The sequence below is a fragment of the Engraulis encrasicolus genome, chromosome 21 (genome assembly GCF_034702125.1).
Source record: "Engraulis encrasicolus isolate BLACKSEA-1 chromosome 21, IST_EnEncr_1.0, whole genome shotgun sequence".
Classification (NCBI taxonomy): Eukaryota; Metazoa; Chordata; class Actinopteri; order Clupeiformes; family Engraulidae; genus Engraulis; species Engraulis encrasicolus.
In genome coordinates, this window is record NC_085877.1 from 24,836,691 (window position 1) to 24,857,592 (window position 20,902).

The following is a 20,902-nucleotide window of genomic DNA, read 5'->3' on the forward strand; positions in this document are numbered from 1 at the left end:
GGTTCGCGAGTAGGTGCGGGAACGGGCACCGGCATGGTTCTCAGTGGGCCTTAGTGCAGATGGGCCTGTTCACTCATTGCTGAAAAGACTCTACATCATTCCAACATTGGTACGCCATTACTGAGTGATCTAAGTAACAGATTAAGACTTGGTCATTACAATTCTGGTGAGAGTAAGGTTGTTACAGAGGATCCACACAAAGGGCTTAATAGGGTGCCACCTTTCCTTAGTGTTCAGGTGAAAACCCAGCTAAGTACATCACAGAGCCCCAATAATATAAGATGGAATCAAACGTATATATTCACTGTTCTGATAAACATAATTGTTGTCTGCAGTGTTGTATAGGCTTTGCCAATGATATTGAACAATATTGCTTGCAACAACATACTGCAAAAAAATAACAATTAATTATTTCATTCGATTAATTAATTATGAACAATTATGAACTATGTTGGCTACGAACTAGTTCATTTTTTTTAAATGTGTGAACTGAGCTTTGAGCTAGTTTCCGTAGAATGAACTTTCTCAACACGCCCTGTACTGAACTTTTTGTGTGAAGTGGATTAATTTTGTGTGGCACAAACTGCAAACAGTGCGCTGACTTCATTTCTGTAGTGCTCCCAAGAACTTCGGTTGTGGTGGTGTTCACATAAATTGTCAATGTGTAACAGCTGAGAAGTTGGAGGCTAGACATTTATCAAAGACAGTGACACTTCAGTCCGCTCGCTGGACAAATCAAGGTCAAGAAGACGATATGCTATTAATTGAAGGTACAAATAAAATAAAACATGAGCCATCAATGCAGCTGTGAGGAAATAAAGACATTTTTGTATATCACGTGAGATTGTGTTGTGCGAAAAAAAAATCCTGTGATAAGGCTGCTAATGATGACCAATTTAAGAATCATGGTCAGTTTGTCATCTCTCTCTCTCTGTCTCTGTCTCTCTCTGTCTCTGTCTCTGTCTCTGTCTCTCTCTCTCTCTCTCTCTCTCTCTCTCTCTCTCTCTCTCTCTCTCTCTCTCTCTCTCTCTCTCTCTCTCTCTCTCTCAGTGACAAGCAACCTTTATAGTTACATTCTAGTGCTGCCACATGGTGCGTGGTTGAATGATCACCTGGTTAAACTGGATAGGTAACCTATAACCAGGACATTTGTAACTATTGAATCTAGGTCACCCGCATCATGAATACCCTCTCAGTCTCTCTGTCTGTCTGTCACTCTCTCTATCTCTCTTTCTCTCATAATTATTTGTGTTTGACCTTACTGTTTTACTGCCATGTGTCATTAGCTTGGCCAACACTGGTGATTATAGCAAGGGAAGGACAGAGGAGCATAAATGCATATACAGTACAGTACTTCCTCTGCTGTTGTCAAACATTAGCCTGGGCCCACCCTCCATGCTTCCTCTGATGCTGCACACACATTTCATCCCCTAGCCGGTCTGGCCTATCTGGCTATGCTTCTTTAATTACTATACACATCCCATAAGCCAGCTATAGGGTCTGATTCCCTAACACCAAAGTTTGTTAACTGGCTTGCTATAGCTATAAACTTTACTGTTGAGAAGTACCGTTCTCTCTTCCTGTTTCTTTCGCTGGTGTCTCAACAGTGAAGGAGTAAGTGATGCCATTGTGTGTCATAGCTTTGGTAGTGGTTGTAGCATCGCAGAAAGTGTGTGTTGAGAGTTTTTTCCTCATTTTGCTACTGTTGTTTTTTTTTGTCTGTATACGACGCAACTAAAGATAAGGGCAACTTAAAAATGGAAACTCTAGAGGGCTCATCTGAAGACAAACAAAAGGACGTACAAACAATTGACCAAGGTAAGATTGGATGGTTGAATTTCGTGGATGGATGAAATAGATTTTGGCACTGTGTTCATTCCAAAAGTGGTAGGCCTAATTCAAGGAGCGGAACTAAATCCAAAGCAACAAAATGCTTTATTGCATTACAATGACAAAAGTCACTGTCAAAAGTGCAATCCACAGCCCGTTTTGGCCATCAAACCATCCTCAGTGCCAATTGAGTTATAATAATAATAATAATAATAATAATAATTGTATTTGTATAGCACTGTATCATACAAGGCATGTAACTCAAAGTGCTTAACAAATGGAAAAAACATCATTGTTAGAGATGGATTTAAGAGGGGAGGTGTAGAGGAGAGGCTGAAATAGCAGGAAGGCAGAGGAAGAAGAGATAGATAGAGATTGTAGAGTCATAAGGTCAACGTAGGTTAGGACCAGGATTCTTATGCTCCTTGCTGCCTGCTGCTGTATCTCTCTTTTTTCACCGTTTAGAAATTGCTCCAAGTGAGATCACTTACTCTGAAGTTCAGTTCAAAGCAAGTGGTGTGCAAAAGAAGAAAGATCAAGGTGAGTAAACCTTTGGAGGTTGCCTGTTTTAACAACAAAAAATTATGATCAATTATGGTGTGAAATGTTCTTTCCCATATGAAACAGAAATATATTAGATTAGATTAGATTAGATTAGATTAGATTAGATTAGATTAGATTAGATTAGATTAGATTAGATTAGATGAAATTAAACTTTATTTATCCCCAAGGGGAAATTCTTTTTCTGGGTTGCTCTGTAGATTAAAAAGAGAAATAAATATAAATAAAAAATAGATAACAAATAAATAAGGTAACATACAAAATGATTCATATGAGGTTTTGAACAATATGTTTCACTCTACGTAATGTTCTGATCCTGACCTGGATTCTGCTTTGAAGACCACGACAGAGAGGTCATCTATTCGGACATCAGACTATCCAAAAAAGGTATGTACAGTTTGCAGTATTGGGTTATAGTCAGTGGTGAAAGTAAGAGGGTGCCAGGTGGTGCTTAGCACCGGTATAAACTTTTCAGCAGGTGCGCAGCACCGGTAATAAAAGGATTACTGCTGACCAAAAACCCACATTTGAGGGGGAAAACTAAGGTGCACAATTTAAGTTGAAAACACATACAACTTCACTCTGCCATTTGATTCAAGTGTCATATCATATGAAGAGAATAGGTCAAAGATACCCGATATAGGCCTACTCCTCCTGAAGTAGTCCTGAAGTGAGTAGTAGGCCTAAGACATGGACATGGTAAGACATGGAAACTAATTTCACCACTGGTTATAGCAAAATCCAATACACACACTCTTTCTTTCATTTCTCTCTCCATCTCTCTCATCTCTCTCTCTCTCTCTCTCTCTCTCTCGCTCTCTCTCTCTCTCTCTCTCTCTCTCTCTCTCTCTCTCTCTCTCTCTCTCACACACACACACACACACACACACACACACACAATGTATGATTAGTTTCACAAATGTTAGTTTCTTAAATGCTCTCCTTCTCTTTCCTCCCAAACAGATGACTCCAGCGACACTCTTCAAGTTGAATCAAATGACTGCTTTGGTGACCAAATCTCTATCAATGGTCCCAATGATGTCTGTGGGGAACAGACCTCTACCAATGGTCCCAATGAATGCCCTGGCAAACTGTACTCTTCTAGTGACCCCAATGACTCTCCTGGGAAACTGAACACTTCCAGCAGTCCCAATGGCTGCTCTGGTCTCCAGGCCTCTGCCAGTGGTTGCAGTGACTGCTTTGGTGACGAGATCTCCCTCAATGGCCCCAGTCCCAGCGACTGCTCTGTGAAAGAGAATTCGACCAGTGGTCTCTGTGAAGACTTTGGTCACCAGACCACAAAGAGGGTCTCTTGGCAGCTCACAGGTCTGCTATTTCTCCTGTGTGTCCTCCTGCTTCAGGCTGTTGTGATGACAGTCCTTTGTGAGTATTACTTTACATTTTTAAAAATATTCTTCACTGGCCATTAATGCGACTCCATCATTTATGGAAATAAGATAATTTTTCACCTTCCCTTGAGTTAAACATTTGAGTTTTGCCTTTCTTCTGTTGTTCCAGACATTCTATTAGTAGGCTAATATTAGTTCTATTCCATGCTAGCAAATTGTCATTGAGTTGTATGGGACTAGCAAGCTGCTAGCTGGTCCCATAAGATTCAATTACTGTATATATGCTACTGTATGTTAAAGGTAGAATTTGCATTGCCAGACTTGTCTGGAAGTATAGGAGAATGGTAAAACTGTCAAGGGAAGGTGAATGACGAGCATATTTCCAGCAATGGTGTCACTTTAAGCTGCAGCCAGCAGCAGCGCTTATCACTAAACTGAATTTAAAGTGTATATTTTGCACATAATGAAGTAAGACTGCTGTTAAGATTTTCCTAACCGTATAAAATTTAATGAAGGCATCTTACCGAAAGAGGAGTGGAGTAAGTGTAATGATTAGTAATAATTATGGTATACAACCCACTTATTTACAGATGTGCTGATGGAACATGCACACACAGGTGAGTTTATCTATAATCACAAACTTTTAAAGGCAGGAAGTCCATTTTTGCACAACTCATACGCCATAATGTAGGTAAACTATCTATAATGCCTTGTGCTACCGCAGATCTTAAACAGCAACATGAAAACACCACTTTTCTGAACAAGGCCTTGGAGATTAAACTTTTAGGTGAGATGGAAGAATGAATATAAATACTTGATTTCACACATGCTCTTCCATCAAAGAACACATCAATCCAAATTCATTTACTTGGTTGTGAATTCAACATTTCTACAAAAGAGTTTCAAGGATAGATGACTGCTATGTTGGAATGTTAACCGTTCAAAATACTTTGTGATAAAAATGTAAGGACATCTGTTTCATACTTTTTTGCCCCAAATTGGTTTGCACAAAAAGAAACAAACCAAAAACTACAGGTACAAGAGGAGCGAAATGCCAATCTATCCAAAGAAGTTGATTTACAGAAATGCCTTGGTAAGTAGTCAGATTTTGAAAATAGCAAAATATAAAGAAATATTTATTTTATTACATATCTGCATGCAGAGTCCACAGTGTGTCTTAGGTTAGTTAACACCATAGTAAACTTATAAGGGATCAGCAATTACTTTGGCCCATGGGGCTAATCTGGTGACTAAAAGGGTCAGAAAGTGAAGGCCTTTGTCAAGAATAAAACAAGTTTGACTATTTCATGACTGTCCATTGTAATTGAAATGTATTTAAATGAATAAAAAAGCCTTGGTTAATCTCAAATCCACAGGACCCTTGTGTTTGGCATGCATCTTAAGAACTTATGAGAGTATCACTTTGGATTTAAAGTTGTGTTTCTGGTAAAGGCTTTGCGAGCCAGATGAAATGGTTCAGTGCGCCCGTAAGGCCTCCGGGCCTTAGTTTGCCCACCTCTGCTTTAGAGACAACTGCGGACTAAAATTATAGTCCAATATACGACCCTATATGACAATTATTGTTTTATGACTAACACATCACCTTCAATCCTACTAGTGCGGATGTGCGGAAGGGAGAATTTCCAGGGAAAATGGTATATTTTTTCAAAGGATGAGAAGAATTGGAATGAAAGTCGCAGTGACTGTCAGGCTAGAGGAGGAGACCTGATCATCATAGACGCGGTCAAAAAGGTAGGGCTCAAGAAAACGGGGAAATTATCTGTCAATAAAGACAAGTAACTCGTAAGAAGACAGCACTGTTAAACACTGATACAACACTGTTACACATGATTCGTTGTAAGCCTGATGGTCTGGGAAATAGGTCAAAATATAACTAATTCATGTAAACTAATATGTGGGGAATCGGGCCAAAGTCTGCGCTCTCTGAGTGTGGTTCTGTTTTCTGATCTGCTGGGGATTCAGCGTAGGGGTCGATTGGGGCAGAGCAAATTTCATACGAACACTGGAGCTGGGTCCATAGGGTGCAGCCTTGCTGATACATGTATGCAGGGCTGTAACAAGACATTTTCAAATACTGAGGTCCAATACTGCGTGATGTACTGCATACTGTACATTTAGAATACTTCAAATTATTCAATCAAATTCTTACGTTTGTTTTCATTAATCACTGCTTTGAAATCACTGATTTTACATTTCTGAAAAAATTACAGAGGACTTGACCTCTGTGTCCTCAATGGTATTTACGGCCATGCATGTATGTGAGCGTATCATCTGGGTACTGTTCCTTTTGCAGAAGTTCCTAGACCAGCATGTAGGTGGATACGGGTGGTGGGTTGGTGCAAGTGATGCTGTTGAGGAGGGGCGGTGGTTGTGGGTGGACAACACAAGTCTTCCTATAAAGAGGTTGGTGCAAGTTACATATGCAAACTAAATACCAGTACTGCACACCCATTTCCCATTTGCTTCAAGACAATCACACATAGGTCTGTATTTGAATTCAATGCTTTATTCTTTACAGTGTTCATACTGTAGTTCTGTATACCTGAACCGTTTTTTTTAACTTTATCATGCTATTAATGTTTTTATTTCAGTTTCTTAGAGAGAGAAAGGACTATTGTTAATTAGCCTACCATCATTATTTAAAAAATACAAATAGATGTTATTCTTTTTTCTTAAAAGACTGCGAGTGATTCCAAGATGACCCTTTTAACTTAACATACTGTACCTGCAATACAATTCTTCCACCCAAAATTAATAAAACTAGTGACTAGTGGTTTAGGTACAGCATTGGTTACAGTCCCTGGAGCAATATGAGGTTAGGCTCCTTAGCCTGTTACAGTAAGACACAGTTATACATGTGCTGTTATCAGAATGGCAATGACCAAGTCATAGTGCATTACAAAAGGCCCTGTGTTATGTCACAGTAGTGTGGAATTGTGGCAAAGACCAAGTCGTAGTGCATTACTAAAGGCCCTGTGTTATGTCACAGTAGTGTAGTATTGTGGTAGTTAACTGTTCAATGACAGCTTTCCACTGAGAGAGCGGCGTGCATTATGGGGCTCCCCCCATGCCACAAATCACATCCTGATATTTAAGACTTCCTCTTCCTCTACTTTTGACAGTTCATTGTGGGCACGTAATCAACCAGACAACTATACAGATTCTGCCTGGGGTGGTGATCCAGTGCATGGAGAGGATTGCGGTGAATGGCTAACGGACAGTCTAAATGACAGCAAATGTGATAATAAACGGTGGCACATCTGTGAAGTACAGTGTGAGAGGTAGTCATATCTATCACACAAACATGTTGTATAACAGCTACACACACACACACACACACACACACACACACACACACACACACACACACACACACACACACACACACACACACACACACACACACACACACACACACACACACACACACACACACACACACACACACACACACACCGCACAAAAAGCTACAGAAGATTCTCCAAATGTCCATATAGAGACATTGTATCTGAAATAGTGCCTTACACTATCGTTGAGTCCATTCAAGATTCAAGATTCAAGATTCAAGAATTTATTGTCATTGTCAAAAAGGCAACGAAATTGTGTTTGGGGTACAATACTTAGTAGCAGCAGGTTTTCAAGTAAAGTGCAATAAGAGGTACAAGTGACACCAGTGCTTGACCCCCCAGCCCCCCCATCCCACTTAAAGTGCAGCAGAGATTAAGTGCATAATACTCGACACCCCCCCCCCCCCCTCTCTCTCAAAATGCTACTATTACTGTGTCAGAACGCTATAAAGGACTTTAAGAAAAGGCACAACAAAATACCTCCTCTTAATGTATGTTCTCTACAAGTATTCTGTTGTCCAGTCTTGCACTTTAAATGTCTGTATGAGCACTGTCTACGTCCATACTGTCTTATGTCCATGTATGAGTACTGTCTATGTCTATATTGTCTATGTCCTTACCTAGATTAGTCTATGTCTGCATGGGAGAGCAAGAAACGCAATTTCAAATTCTTTGTATGACCAGTGCATGTAAAGAAATTGACAATAAACTTGACTTGACTTGACACACACACACACACACACACACACACACACACACACACACACACACACACACACACACACACACACACACACACACACACACACACACACACACACACACACACACACACACAGAAATGTCCAAAGGATAGATGGATACGCTGTTGGCCAGTCTTTTAGTGCCATTCAAATGCTCCTAGCACACAACAGTCGGAGCTCTGTGTTGAAAACTGTTCTGTTCTGAACTGTTGTTTGTTTGACAAGAATTGAAAGCTCCACCCCCCCCCCCCAAAATCATACTGTATGCTCTATTCTGTTTTCAGCGTTAGATTGAATTTACGAACGCATCCAATGTCTCCATTGCCACTGTATTAGCCTATGCATTTTTCTCGGCAATGTGTAGGTCAGGGGTGTCAAACTAATTTGATTTGATCCCCGAGATCATTTCAAATACGCGTTACAGTTGGCCCACCATAATATTATAACACTGATAGAACGTGATATTTGGTGTGTCACAGGAATACGAGTGAGCCCAGGTTAAACGGCTCACACTCAAATGCAACAGAATAGCCTATGTGCAGGCAGATTTGTACTATGATGGGAATCCGTTTGTGAAATTTAAATATGAGTGTGTGTGAGCGTATGTATAGCTCCCGACTTTGTTCCATGGGTTTGAGTGTGAGTTTGACACTGGTATACTGTATGTAGGCTATATCATTGTTATGTAAAAAATAGTTTTAGGTCATATTAAAGTATATGTATATGTCTTGTGTAGTTATGATATTGACATTTAAATAACATTTAGGTACATTTCTATAGATAGTCTTTTGTAAGTAATGACTTGATACTGTATGCAGTTTGTATCACCTGGGTAATGTCTAAGTGCAGTATGTCTTTCTAGGAACGCTAGCCTATGTTATTTCTAGATAATGTCTAGGTAGGCCTATATTTTTATATTGTTAATTGTCATTTGTGTTTCAGATAATTGTACTGTTATGTGTGTGTCTAAGCCAGTAAATGTCTTTTTTTAACCTTCTAATGAATAAAGTGAGCTTGATTTTCTGTGTATTTATTGACTGATTTGTCTGAAAATCTGCAAAAAAGTAGTTCCCCTTGTTTGCAATGTGCTTGTTTCTTTTCTGAGGCCGTCAGGCTCACAAAGTACTGTACATTCCTGCTTATCTGAAGACTAAAGACTTATCATCTCCCTCTTTTTTCCAGTAATCCTTACCCTCATAACAAAACTATAAAGTACAAAGTTCGTTCTTCATTTCTCGTCCACTACAACTTAGCCATCCATAGCTTCTTTATTGTCCTCTTTCATATGTCGATATATTGTAGCCTTCCTTAGCATTCAAGTGTAATGTAATATTGTGGTAAAATGAAAACATGCACAGTATGCTTACGTGTGGTTTGTCAGCATTGAATTAAGCACGATGTGGATGTCTGTGCTGTTCTTTGGTATAATAAAGTACATTAAGCGTAAAAAGGGGAAGGGTGACTACAAACCCAAAATGCAGAGAATAGACAAATTGAGAAGATGATTTCAGGTGTCGGGCACTATTTGGATAGTAATTCTGTTGCATTTGGAAAATCTACTGCAGCTGTGTGTGTGTGTGTGTGTGTGTGTGTGTGTGTGTGTGTGTGTGTGTGTGTGTGTGTGTGTGTGTGTGTGGGTGAGTGAATGTGGGTGTGTGTGTGTGTGTGTGTGTGTGTGTGTGTGTGTAAGTGCATGTGTGTGTGTGCGTGCCTGTCCATGTGATTTTAAATCTAATCATCAGAACAATCCCATTTGCCATGTCATGCAGCATTAATGAAGAAGTGGTTGGAAATGGAGAAGTGAGAAGTGACTGAATGCTATTTACATACAGTAGGCTATATTGTCTATGAGCCTCTAAGCAGAAATGCTCAAATTAATTTAGATGTTTTAAGAGTGATAGGGTGGATATCTACATAAGACAGAAGATGGAGCAGAGTAAGCAGACCCAGCACGGAGGTGAGCAGTGTACTTCTACATGTCATTTTCTCAAATATTGCAGTTGCAGTAGAATCTTGTCTTAAGCAATGTCATGGGCTATAGGGGCCACATTCCAGAAAAAGTCCTAACTTGACTTAAATGATAGTAATGTTTTTAAGTTGTATAATAATGATAATAATAATAACAATAATAAAAACAATAATACATCAAATGTTAATTATGAAATGATAATAAAACATTGTATTATAATTATTATTACATCGAAGGCAGCTATGCCACTTATCACCCGGTCGACACATTTCCTTTTCATATTGTTTTTTAAAATATTTTCTTTAGGCAGCAATCTACCAAACAGCTGTTTTAGGGTTGGTGTAGGCCAGTGTTTCTCAAACTTTTTCAGACCGAGGACCACTTTGTCGCCCCAAAAATGTTCAGGGACCACCTGTCAACTGAATTGGCAGTTGAGGGGTGATAATTTGACACTGCCAATTTCGATGCAGATCACTTCCTTTTTATTCACATTTACAAACCTGTCTTATTGTGGTGAAAATATGACTTCAGCTATGTTTAGCTTTGTAATACTGTTACAAATAGCCTACTGCTAGCTTGTGTTGGAAAAGTAGAAATCTCCTTGAGGACCACCTGAGCTTTGTTGTGGACCACCAGTGGTCCCCGGACCACACTTTGAGAATCACTGGTGTAGGCCAACGCTAGGGAAACATGCAGGCGGAATGAGCGAGACAGGCGAAATTCAGTGTTCCATTCTGACAGCTCAACTATCATCAGGTCGTTGCGTTGAATCAAATGGAACGAAACACTTAGTACCGGTATGTAGTTGATTTGATTGGCCACAGTAGGAAAATTTCGCTTCTCAATTGATGGTGGAATATTTTTGCTTCTCTTCGATTCTGTTCGCTTGCCTTCGCCTCCCTCATAGGAATGAATGGCAAAGTTTGTTTCGATTGGCCAAATTCACGTCTGTGTCCCTAGCGTAGGCTACTGTAAGGCTTTGTTAGATAGATCCACAAGACTGTGTTATACCACCCCAACTGCACCAGATCCTAGCGACTAAAGTTAAAGTTAGACACTTCCCTTGGACATGCAATATGCGGTTTGTTTACGCTTGATTTACTAACACTTGGAACACTGAATCAGCCAATCACATTCAAGAACCAGACGCTCAATTTTAGATTCAGCTGTCAATCTTCTTTGGTTATCATAGTTGTTATTCTACAGCGCATCGATATAGAATGGTGATGAAAGTTCTTTTTCCGGTGTCCTGTCGATATGAGCTCGCTGTCAAGATGAGCTCCTTTTCGCTACTGAGCATGCTCGTGCATGCGCACCTCCATGCAGAGATTTCTGTGGGTGATTGTCCATCGAGCTGAGCTACAGAACAGCTGATCTTAGTTTACATACTCGATACCAACTGCAGCAAGGGACGCTATTACAAGTATAGGCATAAGGTTTATAGAGCAGGAAGACATCCGTGCCCCATAAAGGGCCGTACACACACGTCGCTACCAGTTACTCGCTTAGCGAATGAAGTCAATAGAATGCCAATGTGTTCCAGCGAGACTAGCAGGCGAGTACTGTACAAGCGATGAGATGTGGGCAGATCTTGAGTTGAAAATATTTTAACTTCGGGCGAGGCGAGTAAGCGAGTAACCAATTAGAATGCAGAGTTCGGAACTTCTCACCTGTACATTGGCAGTTAAAGCCGCGGGAACTTTCAGCGAACGTTCCATGAAAGACTGGCGAGTAGGCGAGCAAGCGAGAAGCTAGTAATGTGTGTGTACGCCGCTTCAGCTGGTGAGGGAGATGCCTTGCACAACCGTACTGAGTCTTTTTTTTTCACATCCTCTAACAGAATTCCTTGCGAAAAATCACCCCGCGTCAGACTTTTTCTAAAATAGCCTGACATCTAATAATCAACCTGATTTAAGAAAATATGACCTAGGCCTTATTTACCCCCTCGTTACATCAAACGTTTCCTAAGTAACCCATGGCATCTAAAAAATTAGACAGGCTGTCTCTGTTTAAGAAAATCCCAGCAATTTCCCACACCCGACGTTGCATCAAGCCTCCCTACTTGCGAGGCAAAAGCTCTCACATAGATAAATTATGACTCTTGTCATGTCCTGGGAACAGAAGCGTTCAGCTTGGATTTAAATATTTGCTGATTTTCAAAAAAAAAAGGCTACCCAAAGCAGCTGTGATGTTCGTTGCTGTAGTTCATATTGAGTAGGCTACTATAACTTCTCTGGAAAAGTCTAGAGGCGCGTACTAGACACGCCGCTCGTTTTAAAATAGTAGGCTAAATAAAATGAACAATCCATATATCGGCAAGTTATTGAAATGTCTCCACGGAGACTTACTTAAAGTCTTACTATCTCATTTCGATAAGGCAGCGCAAATCGATAGATGCCACCGTCAAGTTAGGCTACTGGTAGCTCATCTCGATGAAGCAGCTCATCTCGACAGAACACTGGTTCCGGGGAATAACGGATACATTACATTGTCAGCGAATCAGAACAATTCATTTCTGTTAACCGGCTGAAAAATAGTTTCATTAGTTCTGCTTAAACATGTTGCACATCAGTTTATCATCATTTCATGTTTATAATAACAATATATTTGGACTTCCATTGATGTGTTTGCTTGTTTGTTTATGCATGCTGTTCATGCAATTTGGTGTCATCCTTCAGGTGACACATTGCCAGGAAACACTGGAATGTCTGCTAATGGTTTTGAAAACACGAGCAGTGAGTTCTACATTACTTATTTTCTCAGTGTTTTATTACTTTGTCAATATATTACTAAGCTTTTTTCTTGTGCTTCTTCAGCGCAGAGCTCCGATGAAGCCACATACTGCCAGCTACCAGTGGATGAGATGGGACTGCAGAAACTCAAGTTAATCCTACTGGCCATCCTCTGTGTCATCCTTGGAGCTTTCCTCATGGCTTTCAAGGTGCAATGTAAGTGCATATAAGCGTTTTTTCGGTAGGGGAAAATTCAGAGATTGCATTTGTGTAGTTATTTGTAGGTTGAAAAGTAGGCTGAAAAATGTTGATGAGCCAGATTTGGGAAAGGATGCACTCTGCCTATTAAAACCTAAATATCTCGGGGGCGCAGCGTGTTAAGCCCCCCACATTTGGGCTTGCATGTCCACTCACGGGGACCCCGGTTCGAGTCCGGCCGGGGTCATTTCCCGATCCCCTGTCTCTCTGTCCCATTTGTTTCCTGTCACCATCTTCAGCTGTCCTATCAAATAAAGCCATGAAAGCCCCTAATTTGTTTTTTTTAAACCCTAAATATGTCCACATATCATTAAAAAAACCTCTAATCTCAAGAACCTGCATGCAGCGTATATGTCGCTCCAGGCTTTAAAAAAGAGACCCATTAATCAGACGCACTGTTACTCCAATCACACATGCTACAGTTAAACTATGGCCAAACCAAAACAATTCCTGACCATCAGTAAAGGCACGTCCTGTCAGTATACAATTGATGTACCATTATAGTTTTGTAAATATTCACTTTTCAGTTGACTGAGAAGTTAAAACTATGCCCGAACCAAAACAATTCCTAACCCTAACCGTCAGTTAAGGCATGCTTTTGTGCAAGCATGTTTTGTCTGAAAAGATGTGCCCAAATGTACCCCAGCAACCTTAGCGTCAAGCACATCTGTCAAACTAATGGGATGCCGGACCAATCGGATTCTTGTTATGCTCTTCTATGGCTTATTGTCTGACTTAAGGGCTGTCGGATCAACAAGCCGACCCGTAAGTGGGTGGTATTAACTTTTGTCGGTTGTGGTTCAAATTGCCTCTGCACTACCTTGGCCAATGCTTGCTATGACCAATCAAACATCCGCTTTTCATTCTGCGGTCTACACTGTGCTGCCAAAGCCAGTCCTAAAGATTTAAACAAAGGGGAAAACAAAAAGTTGTGTTAGGCTACCGCTGGTGCCTAAACATGATGGATACAACAGTAGTTAAGTAAGCGGTTAGGGTGTCAGACTTTTGTCCCAAAAGTTGACGGTTCGACTCCCGACCCACCAGTTTGGTGGAGTAATTAACCAGCGCTCTCCCCAATCCTCTGGCTGAGGTACACTGAGCATGGTACCATCCCGCCGCACTGCCCCATATCCCTGAGTGCGTTGCATTATGCGACCTTGCCTCCTCCACTTGCTTCTCTCCTCGTACCAGGAAGTAATATGTCATGATGACATCACTGACAACAGCATTATATTTCAATATCTTGCAAAAGCTCAATTGTAGAGTCTTTTTCTCATTTGCAATTGGGATGGTGAATGAAAAACAGTCCCTCAAAAGTTGTTGTGGCTAGGCTGACAGCTGGGAAACTTCATCGTTTTCTCCACGGAGGAGGGGCCAGGAGGCGGGACGAGGAGACAAGCGCAAGTGGAGGAGGCAAGGTCGCATATTGCAACGCACTCCCTATCGGGCACCATTGGGGGCTGCCCCCTTGCACGGGTGAGGCATACATGCAGTTTCCCTGTTGGGCTTTCACTTAACTTTCACTAGTTCATTTCCGGAAATGGTGCTGTGTTGCTTTAAAGTGGTGGTTCACTATTTTAGACATTAAGCCCTGTTTGTGTGACTTCTGGGGTGAAGTAGAGATGTTCTCATCACAATTTTGACATTTGGTGCTGAACGGAGCATTTGGGTATCCAAGACTGCAGCCCCCCCACCTTTACATTGACTCCAATAGAGCACTCAAGCAATCGATAAAATGGCATTAAACTTTCGTTCGAGAAAACATGGAACTCACTGTGTGGTCAGTGGTAGACAGCGATAAATTGACCCGAAAATTGCAGCGAAATAAGCCTTCTAACTGTTGTTTAGCATTTGGCGGACCTATTTTTCCCCAGACGCCGTTGAATAGCAGTAGACATCCAGCCAGTAGGTAGCGATAGTGTGTTGTTTGTGTAGACATCAAGGAGCGAGGTAGAACGGCTATCTTTGAGCGGGACTGGCTACAAAACTTCAACTTGCATACAAACCATAGATAGTAACGTAAACAAACGCACCCCCATTTCTGGTCGCGCGGAGTAATACTAGTCAAACCAATACAATCAATGAAAGCGGACAATAATGATAATATATCTTCTCTGGAAGCGTATTTCTTGGTGATTTTCGAGCCAACGTATCGCTGCCCACCTCTGACCACTCGGTGAGTTTCATGTCTCTGCAAACGAAAGTTTAATGCCAGTTTATGATCTATTGCTTGAGTGCTTCATTGGAGTCAATGTAAAGGTGGCGGGGCTGCAGTCTTGAATACCCAAATTCTCCGTTCAGTACCAAATGAGAACATCTCTACTTCACCAAAGGAAGCCACATAAACAGGACTTAATGTCTAAAATAGCGAACTACCACTTTAAAACGTGCCAGGCATTCCCTTTAATGACTAACAGATTGTCCTTGTTGTTTTTGCAGATTTCTTGAAAGTGGAGACGTGTTTAGGTGAGTGTGGGGGCCAAACCATACTTCCTATTGGAACAAAAAAATCCTTGTTAGTCTTGCCAAGTGGAGATAAACAATAAACATGGTTGTCACTAAGCGGGTATTGGCCAGAGCATAGTAACAGCATTACTGTAACAAATAACACAATAATTTACTGGGCAGTCATGGGTGAGCGGTTAGGGCATCAGACTTGCATCCCAGAGGTTACCGGTTCGACTCCCGACCCGCCAGGTTGGTGGGGGGAGTAATCAACCAGTGCTCTCCCCCATCCTCCTCCATGACTGAGGTACCCTGAGCATGGTACCGTCCCACCGCACTCCTCCCCGTGGGGCGCCATTGAGGGCTGCCCCCTTGCAAGGTTGAGGCATAAATGCAATTTCGTTGTGTGCAGTGTTCACTTGTGTGCTGTGGAGTGTTGTGTCACAATGACAATGGGAGTTGGAGCTTTCTAATGGGCTTTCACATTCACAAGTTTTGTGAGATTTCTCAAGCACATGATGACATATGGGCCTACTCCAAAATTATTAAACCTTTCCATCTGATGCATATTTCTCAGATAATGCACATTTTCCGTTGACATTTAGACCTGAAAGTCTTTTCCTTTTTTGGCACATTTCCCTCCAAATGTTCTGCACTTCAAGCCACCGCCCAGGACCTGGAATCCCTGCAAGTGTTGTATGATAATGCAACTGCTATGATAAGGACATTGGAGGGAAACCTCAAAGGTATGGACATGTCTTTCAACCATCTGTTACAAATTCTGTGACCACAATGACATTGAGCGCAGTTGCATGCAAGGAATATTTTGATTTTAAACGGGATGGTGACAGTATTTTGTTTGGCCACGAGTCACGTTAGCTGTATTCAATCTGAATGTGGCCGTATTGCTGCAAGATTCTGGTTGTACAACAGTCCTCTCCACACATAACTAACCTCTGAGCGCTTGGGCAAACGGCACATGCTGGTGGGATATCACATTCATCTCCCTAAGAGAACCGGGATTACAGTACGTAACTTATAGTTCTCTTTCGGTCGACTGACTTGACATCTCTTAGCTCCCTAATTGCCTTTGCTAGCCCTAGGAAATGAAGGAGGCCAGTCCTTCAGTAGGATTCACATATTCAAACCCAGAGTCCTATGTTCCAGAGGCAGTGCTGTGACATTCCAAATGGTAAAACCTAACACAGGAGTCCGGACTAGCCCAACTCACTGCCCGGCAGACCACGCATACCGCTGCACCCTTAAATGGGGCCCAGCATGTAAAGTAGAATGCGCCTTAAGGGGGGGCTGCCCCTGAGACTCATATGCCATGGCGATGAGCAGAGCCTCTGCTTAGACAGTGCATAGCCATTGGAAGACTTGGCAAAGCACACAAACAGTTGCTCAGTCTTCCTAAACACACTGGTTCTAATGTACACTCTGAGGGCAAGAACAGGGCATAAGTGATTTGGCGCTGTTGCTCTGATGAGGAAAAAGGTGGAGCGCAGTAGGCAGACAAGTCTACTGGTTCACAGTTGAAAGAGGCAGGATTTTGTGGGATAAATACCGGGTTGAATTTCAGGTAGCCTCAGGTACTAAGGAAATATCCCACGGGGGCTCTATGTGCCTTAGCACAGGGCAGTGGCACCAAGAGCCCTTCATGAACCGGGCACTCTAGGGGTGCAGCAAGGGTAGTCGGGCCAATGCCGACGCGGAATGCTGATATAGACGTCAAGTAGCTACACAGTCTCACCCCAAGTAGTCAATATCTGAGTACCTTTGACCAGACTGCAATTTTTGACGTCTTGGGTATTCCTTCCACGTCACATTTTGACTATGTCCTCAAAGGCGCCCCCTTGTGGCAGCATAACGTCATTGAGGTTAGGTTTAGGAATAGGTTTAGGGTTAGGCCACATAGTCAAAATGTGACGTGGAAGGAATACCCAAGACGTCAAAAATTGCAGTCTGGTCCAAGGTAGTCAGAAATTGACTACTTGGGGTGAGACTGCGTTGCAAGTAGACCTTAATGGTTGAAAAAGCCTTGCCTTTCTCCAAAAAGTCTTGTGATGGATATGGAGCATTGAATAGTTATTTCTCCACGTTAGTCACAACAGCGCTCTAAAACAGTCCACTTAAGATCATATAGGGATCTATAGGAATGCGCTCTGGCTCTTGAATGGTCCTAGTGACATTCTCAGGAAGCCCAGCAGCGTCCAAGTAAAGCTACTCACGGGTGACCTTGCAGAGGAGGGAAGTGAAGTGGACCACCTTGTGCGGGAGCTTCAGGGTTACTGTCGCCAATCCCGCACTGATGGAGGAAATGGCAAGGTGATTAGCCAGGGGCAGTTCCACCGAGGACATGTGGTCCCAGCCCATCTGCTGTGCATCCCACGTCAGAACTGGAGCGTTGACTGGCAGGTCACAGGTTCGAGCCCTGAGGGGCAAATTATTGCAGATGACTTCAGTCACACATATATACTGAAAGTGTGCTCAATGTCACTCCAATTCACACCTTGAAGAGATACTGATGTGACTCTTTCATCATACAGTATGGGGGGGGTCTTATTACACGAGGCCTCTGTTACTCTAGCCTGATTATCATGACTTTCAAATGTCTTTGAGACTTGGTCTGACCAAGTGCATACCAACTTACATTCTTAAACGGCATGGTTGACCCACCTCCCTTGTTTTGCTACTGGTCCAGGGCAGAAAAGGCTGAGCCGAAGGTTAAACCAAACATTTTCTTAGTCCCAATAGAACAGTGATACTCACTATTTTTTCCTGAAGAGCCATATTAGGAGGAAAAAATCAGGAGAATAGTCGCAAGGAGCGATCACACCGCCCCCCCCCCCCCCACACACACACACACACACACTTACTTTTCATGGCTTTTCTTTTTTTGGGGGGGAGGGGGGGATTACATCATGATAGTGTTGGCCTCATTATATATGGTTGTAGTATTATTTATGCAAATTATTATTAGTAGTAGTAGTATTAATTATTAAATGATTAGTATTGTTAAAATATTGAATTATTAATGAATTACCCTATGTCAGCAAACGCTGTTAGGCCTCTAACTCACTTTTAAACACTAAAAGACACCTCTGCTGAAGGGCACTTTTACATCAAAGAACAATAGGGCAGTTCAGTTTAACCTGGCACTGACAGATGGCCAATACATGCAACCAGAGTCAAAACCAACACAAAAACAGAGGGAGGAGTCCATTTTTGTTCTCTCTCTCTCTCTCTCTCTCTCTCTCTCTCTCTCTCTCTCTCTCTCTCTCTGACGCTGTCAGCCAGCATATTTTTGATGGCTGATGGATAGACCTCCGGATCGTCATTTATAGTGTAAGGAGGACGGAATTAACAGATTGGCTCAAGAGTTATTGAGCTTGTGAAGGATGGTTGCCCGATGCTCTTGTGAACTTATTATTTATAAAAACGTGACGTCGCCGACAGCACTGAGTTCTATCAGCTGTCAATCAATGCCGTGCAGAGAGAGAGAGAGAGAGAGAGAGAGAGAGAGAGATAAAGCGAGATAGAGAGAAAGTAAGTTTCCAACTTGCAGCATTCCAACGCGACTCCACGTGCTTTATTCGCGCTCTGCTTGCCTTCATTGCCCGTTTGACAGCGCCAGGTTAAACTGAAAATGAACAGCGATTTGCGATGTGGTCGCCAAGCAATCTGCGCGAGAGAGTTAGCCTAGAAATCTAGACGCCCCTAGCGACCGCAAATTGAATTTGCTCCCGGGGGCAGTCTAGCGGACCCCGGTCGTTTTGCGAGGCTGAAAGTTATCCGATGACAGGGCCAATCAAATCGCGAGGGGGGCCGGGCTACCTAGTAAACAGGAAACTTTCTAAGAAGAAGCATGGTGTCCGTCCGTGCTACGTACAGCACGAAATAAAAAGTGTTTACTTAATTTAAAAAGCCTGGATGATAATACATTTCGTGGCTGACATGGATTGATGTAATAATACACCATGAACTTATCGGACACAAACAGATCTCAACACATTACCATTTGATCATTTGATGTTTTAAACTAGCTCGGTAAGCTAAGTTGAGCATTTTACAGAACCAGATAGTCACACGCTATTATCAGACCACTACTGTAGGTGTAGAATGAAATTGCGGCCCCAATTTCTAATAAGACACATGCCATTAAAAACGAGACATTTGGGAGCTTTGAAAGTCTTTGAGTAGCTTACTAAATAGATGGGATCGATAGTCTGGCTAGTGGGAGCGAGCTGACCGGGGAGCGTCCTGCGTTGGGAGCGACAATCAGGGAAAGTTATGGGTATTTGTCACAGGTAGGGGGCGCTCGGTTTCAAAAGCGGCGCCCCCATTTAACCACCAGCTACCCCGAGGAACATACTGCACACCACAGACAAGGCAGGACCCCAGGTTGGAATTTAAGTCAATATTTATTTACTATTAGGACTAAATGTCTAAAAGCAACTCACTCCCACACGCACACACACACACACACACACGATACTCACACACACACACGTGCACCCACTCACTCACTCACTCACAGGCCCATTCTCTCACTCACTCACACAGGTCCCATGGGCAGGTCTGCAATGTCCTGTAACCAGTTCATTCTGTGGGTTCATAACCAGAGTCCGAATCCAGTTCCTAGTCCATAGTTCACTCCCTTGGGTCTGCTCATGCCAGCAGGGGTTCCGGCACACGGGGGAGTGGGGTCCACATCTCTGAAAGAACAAGTGTGGTGAGTGTTCACGCAGGCTGGCGATCCAGAAGTAGGCTATATCTAAGGCAGCTGATACTCAACACTCGTGGTCACACCATATTAACACTGCACACGAAGTCCCAATCTAGGCTACTGCGAACTGTGAATAACAGGGGGCAGCTAGCCACAAACAGTAGGCCTATGTAAAGTAGAGCCAGTCTTGCGTGGAGGTTACTCCAACATCGAGAGGGTGAAACCGACAGGGTAAGTGAGAGGGAGGGAGAGAGAGAGAGAGAGCCAGGAGCAGCATGCGAACATAGAGGGGTCTCCCAACTTGGAGGCCACAGTCTACAAGCATAGGCACTTAACTGATCGGGGGGTTGCGCCATCACCCCCGCACGTCCAACTCGGCAGCTTCATCGGAGTAGGTCGTTCCGCGGACCTCAACTCTGGCACTATGCCGTCCGTCGACCTCTCGGCTGCATGGATCCGGATCCGTAGGATCACCTTCACTTCGTGCCATCTTCCACAACTTGCTTCTGTCCGGTTACCGGTTCTGGCTTCACCTCCTCCCATACTCCCGGCTGCGGCCGCGTCTCTCCCCCCTCTGGTCTGAATTCTGCTCTCCCCGCGTTTGGTCTTCCTCTCCCGTCCGTTCCCCTTCTTTGCTGCTCCGTCTGTGTCTTAATACCCTTGCCCCTTCTGTTTGTGCCAATCATCAATTACATGCATTTCCATTCACACCTGCATCCACTCTCACACCTGCAGCCAGTCATCCTGATTAGCCTGTCTGTAAAACTAAGGAGGTCGCCATGATTGTTTACAGGGGTGCAGCGCCGAAAGTCTTCCCCAAACGAAATTTAAGTTCCCTCCCCCACTTATCGTTGTCACCCCTGTGACATATACAGCTAGCTAGCTAACACCGAACATGCCATGTTGACAACAATCATA

At 42.8% G+C, this 20,902-nt stretch overlaps 1 protein-coding gene across 1 annotated transcript; it reads left to right on the top strand.

Moving 5' to 3' along the window:
• The first annotated feature begins 1,575 nt into the window (after positions 1-1,575).
• On the top strand, positions 1,576-13,579 carry LOC134437313 (C-type lectin domain family 17, member A-like). Its single transcript, XM_063186804.1, has 13 exons — positions 1,576-1,818; positions 2,296-2,370; positions 2,731-2,778; positions 3,355-3,774; positions 4,331-4,357; positions 4,465-4,527; positions 4,756-4,833; positions 5,359-5,492; positions 6,055-6,164; positions 6,884-7,035; positions 12,499-12,555; positions 12,637-12,768; positions 13,551-13,579. The coding sequence occupies exons 1-13, from the start codon at positions 1,758-1,760 to the stop codon at positions 13,577-13,579; spliced, it is 1,386 nt and encodes a 461-aa protein (XP_063042874.1). The 5' UTR covers positions 1,576-1,757.
• Positions 13,580-20,902: the final 7,323 nt, after the last annotated feature.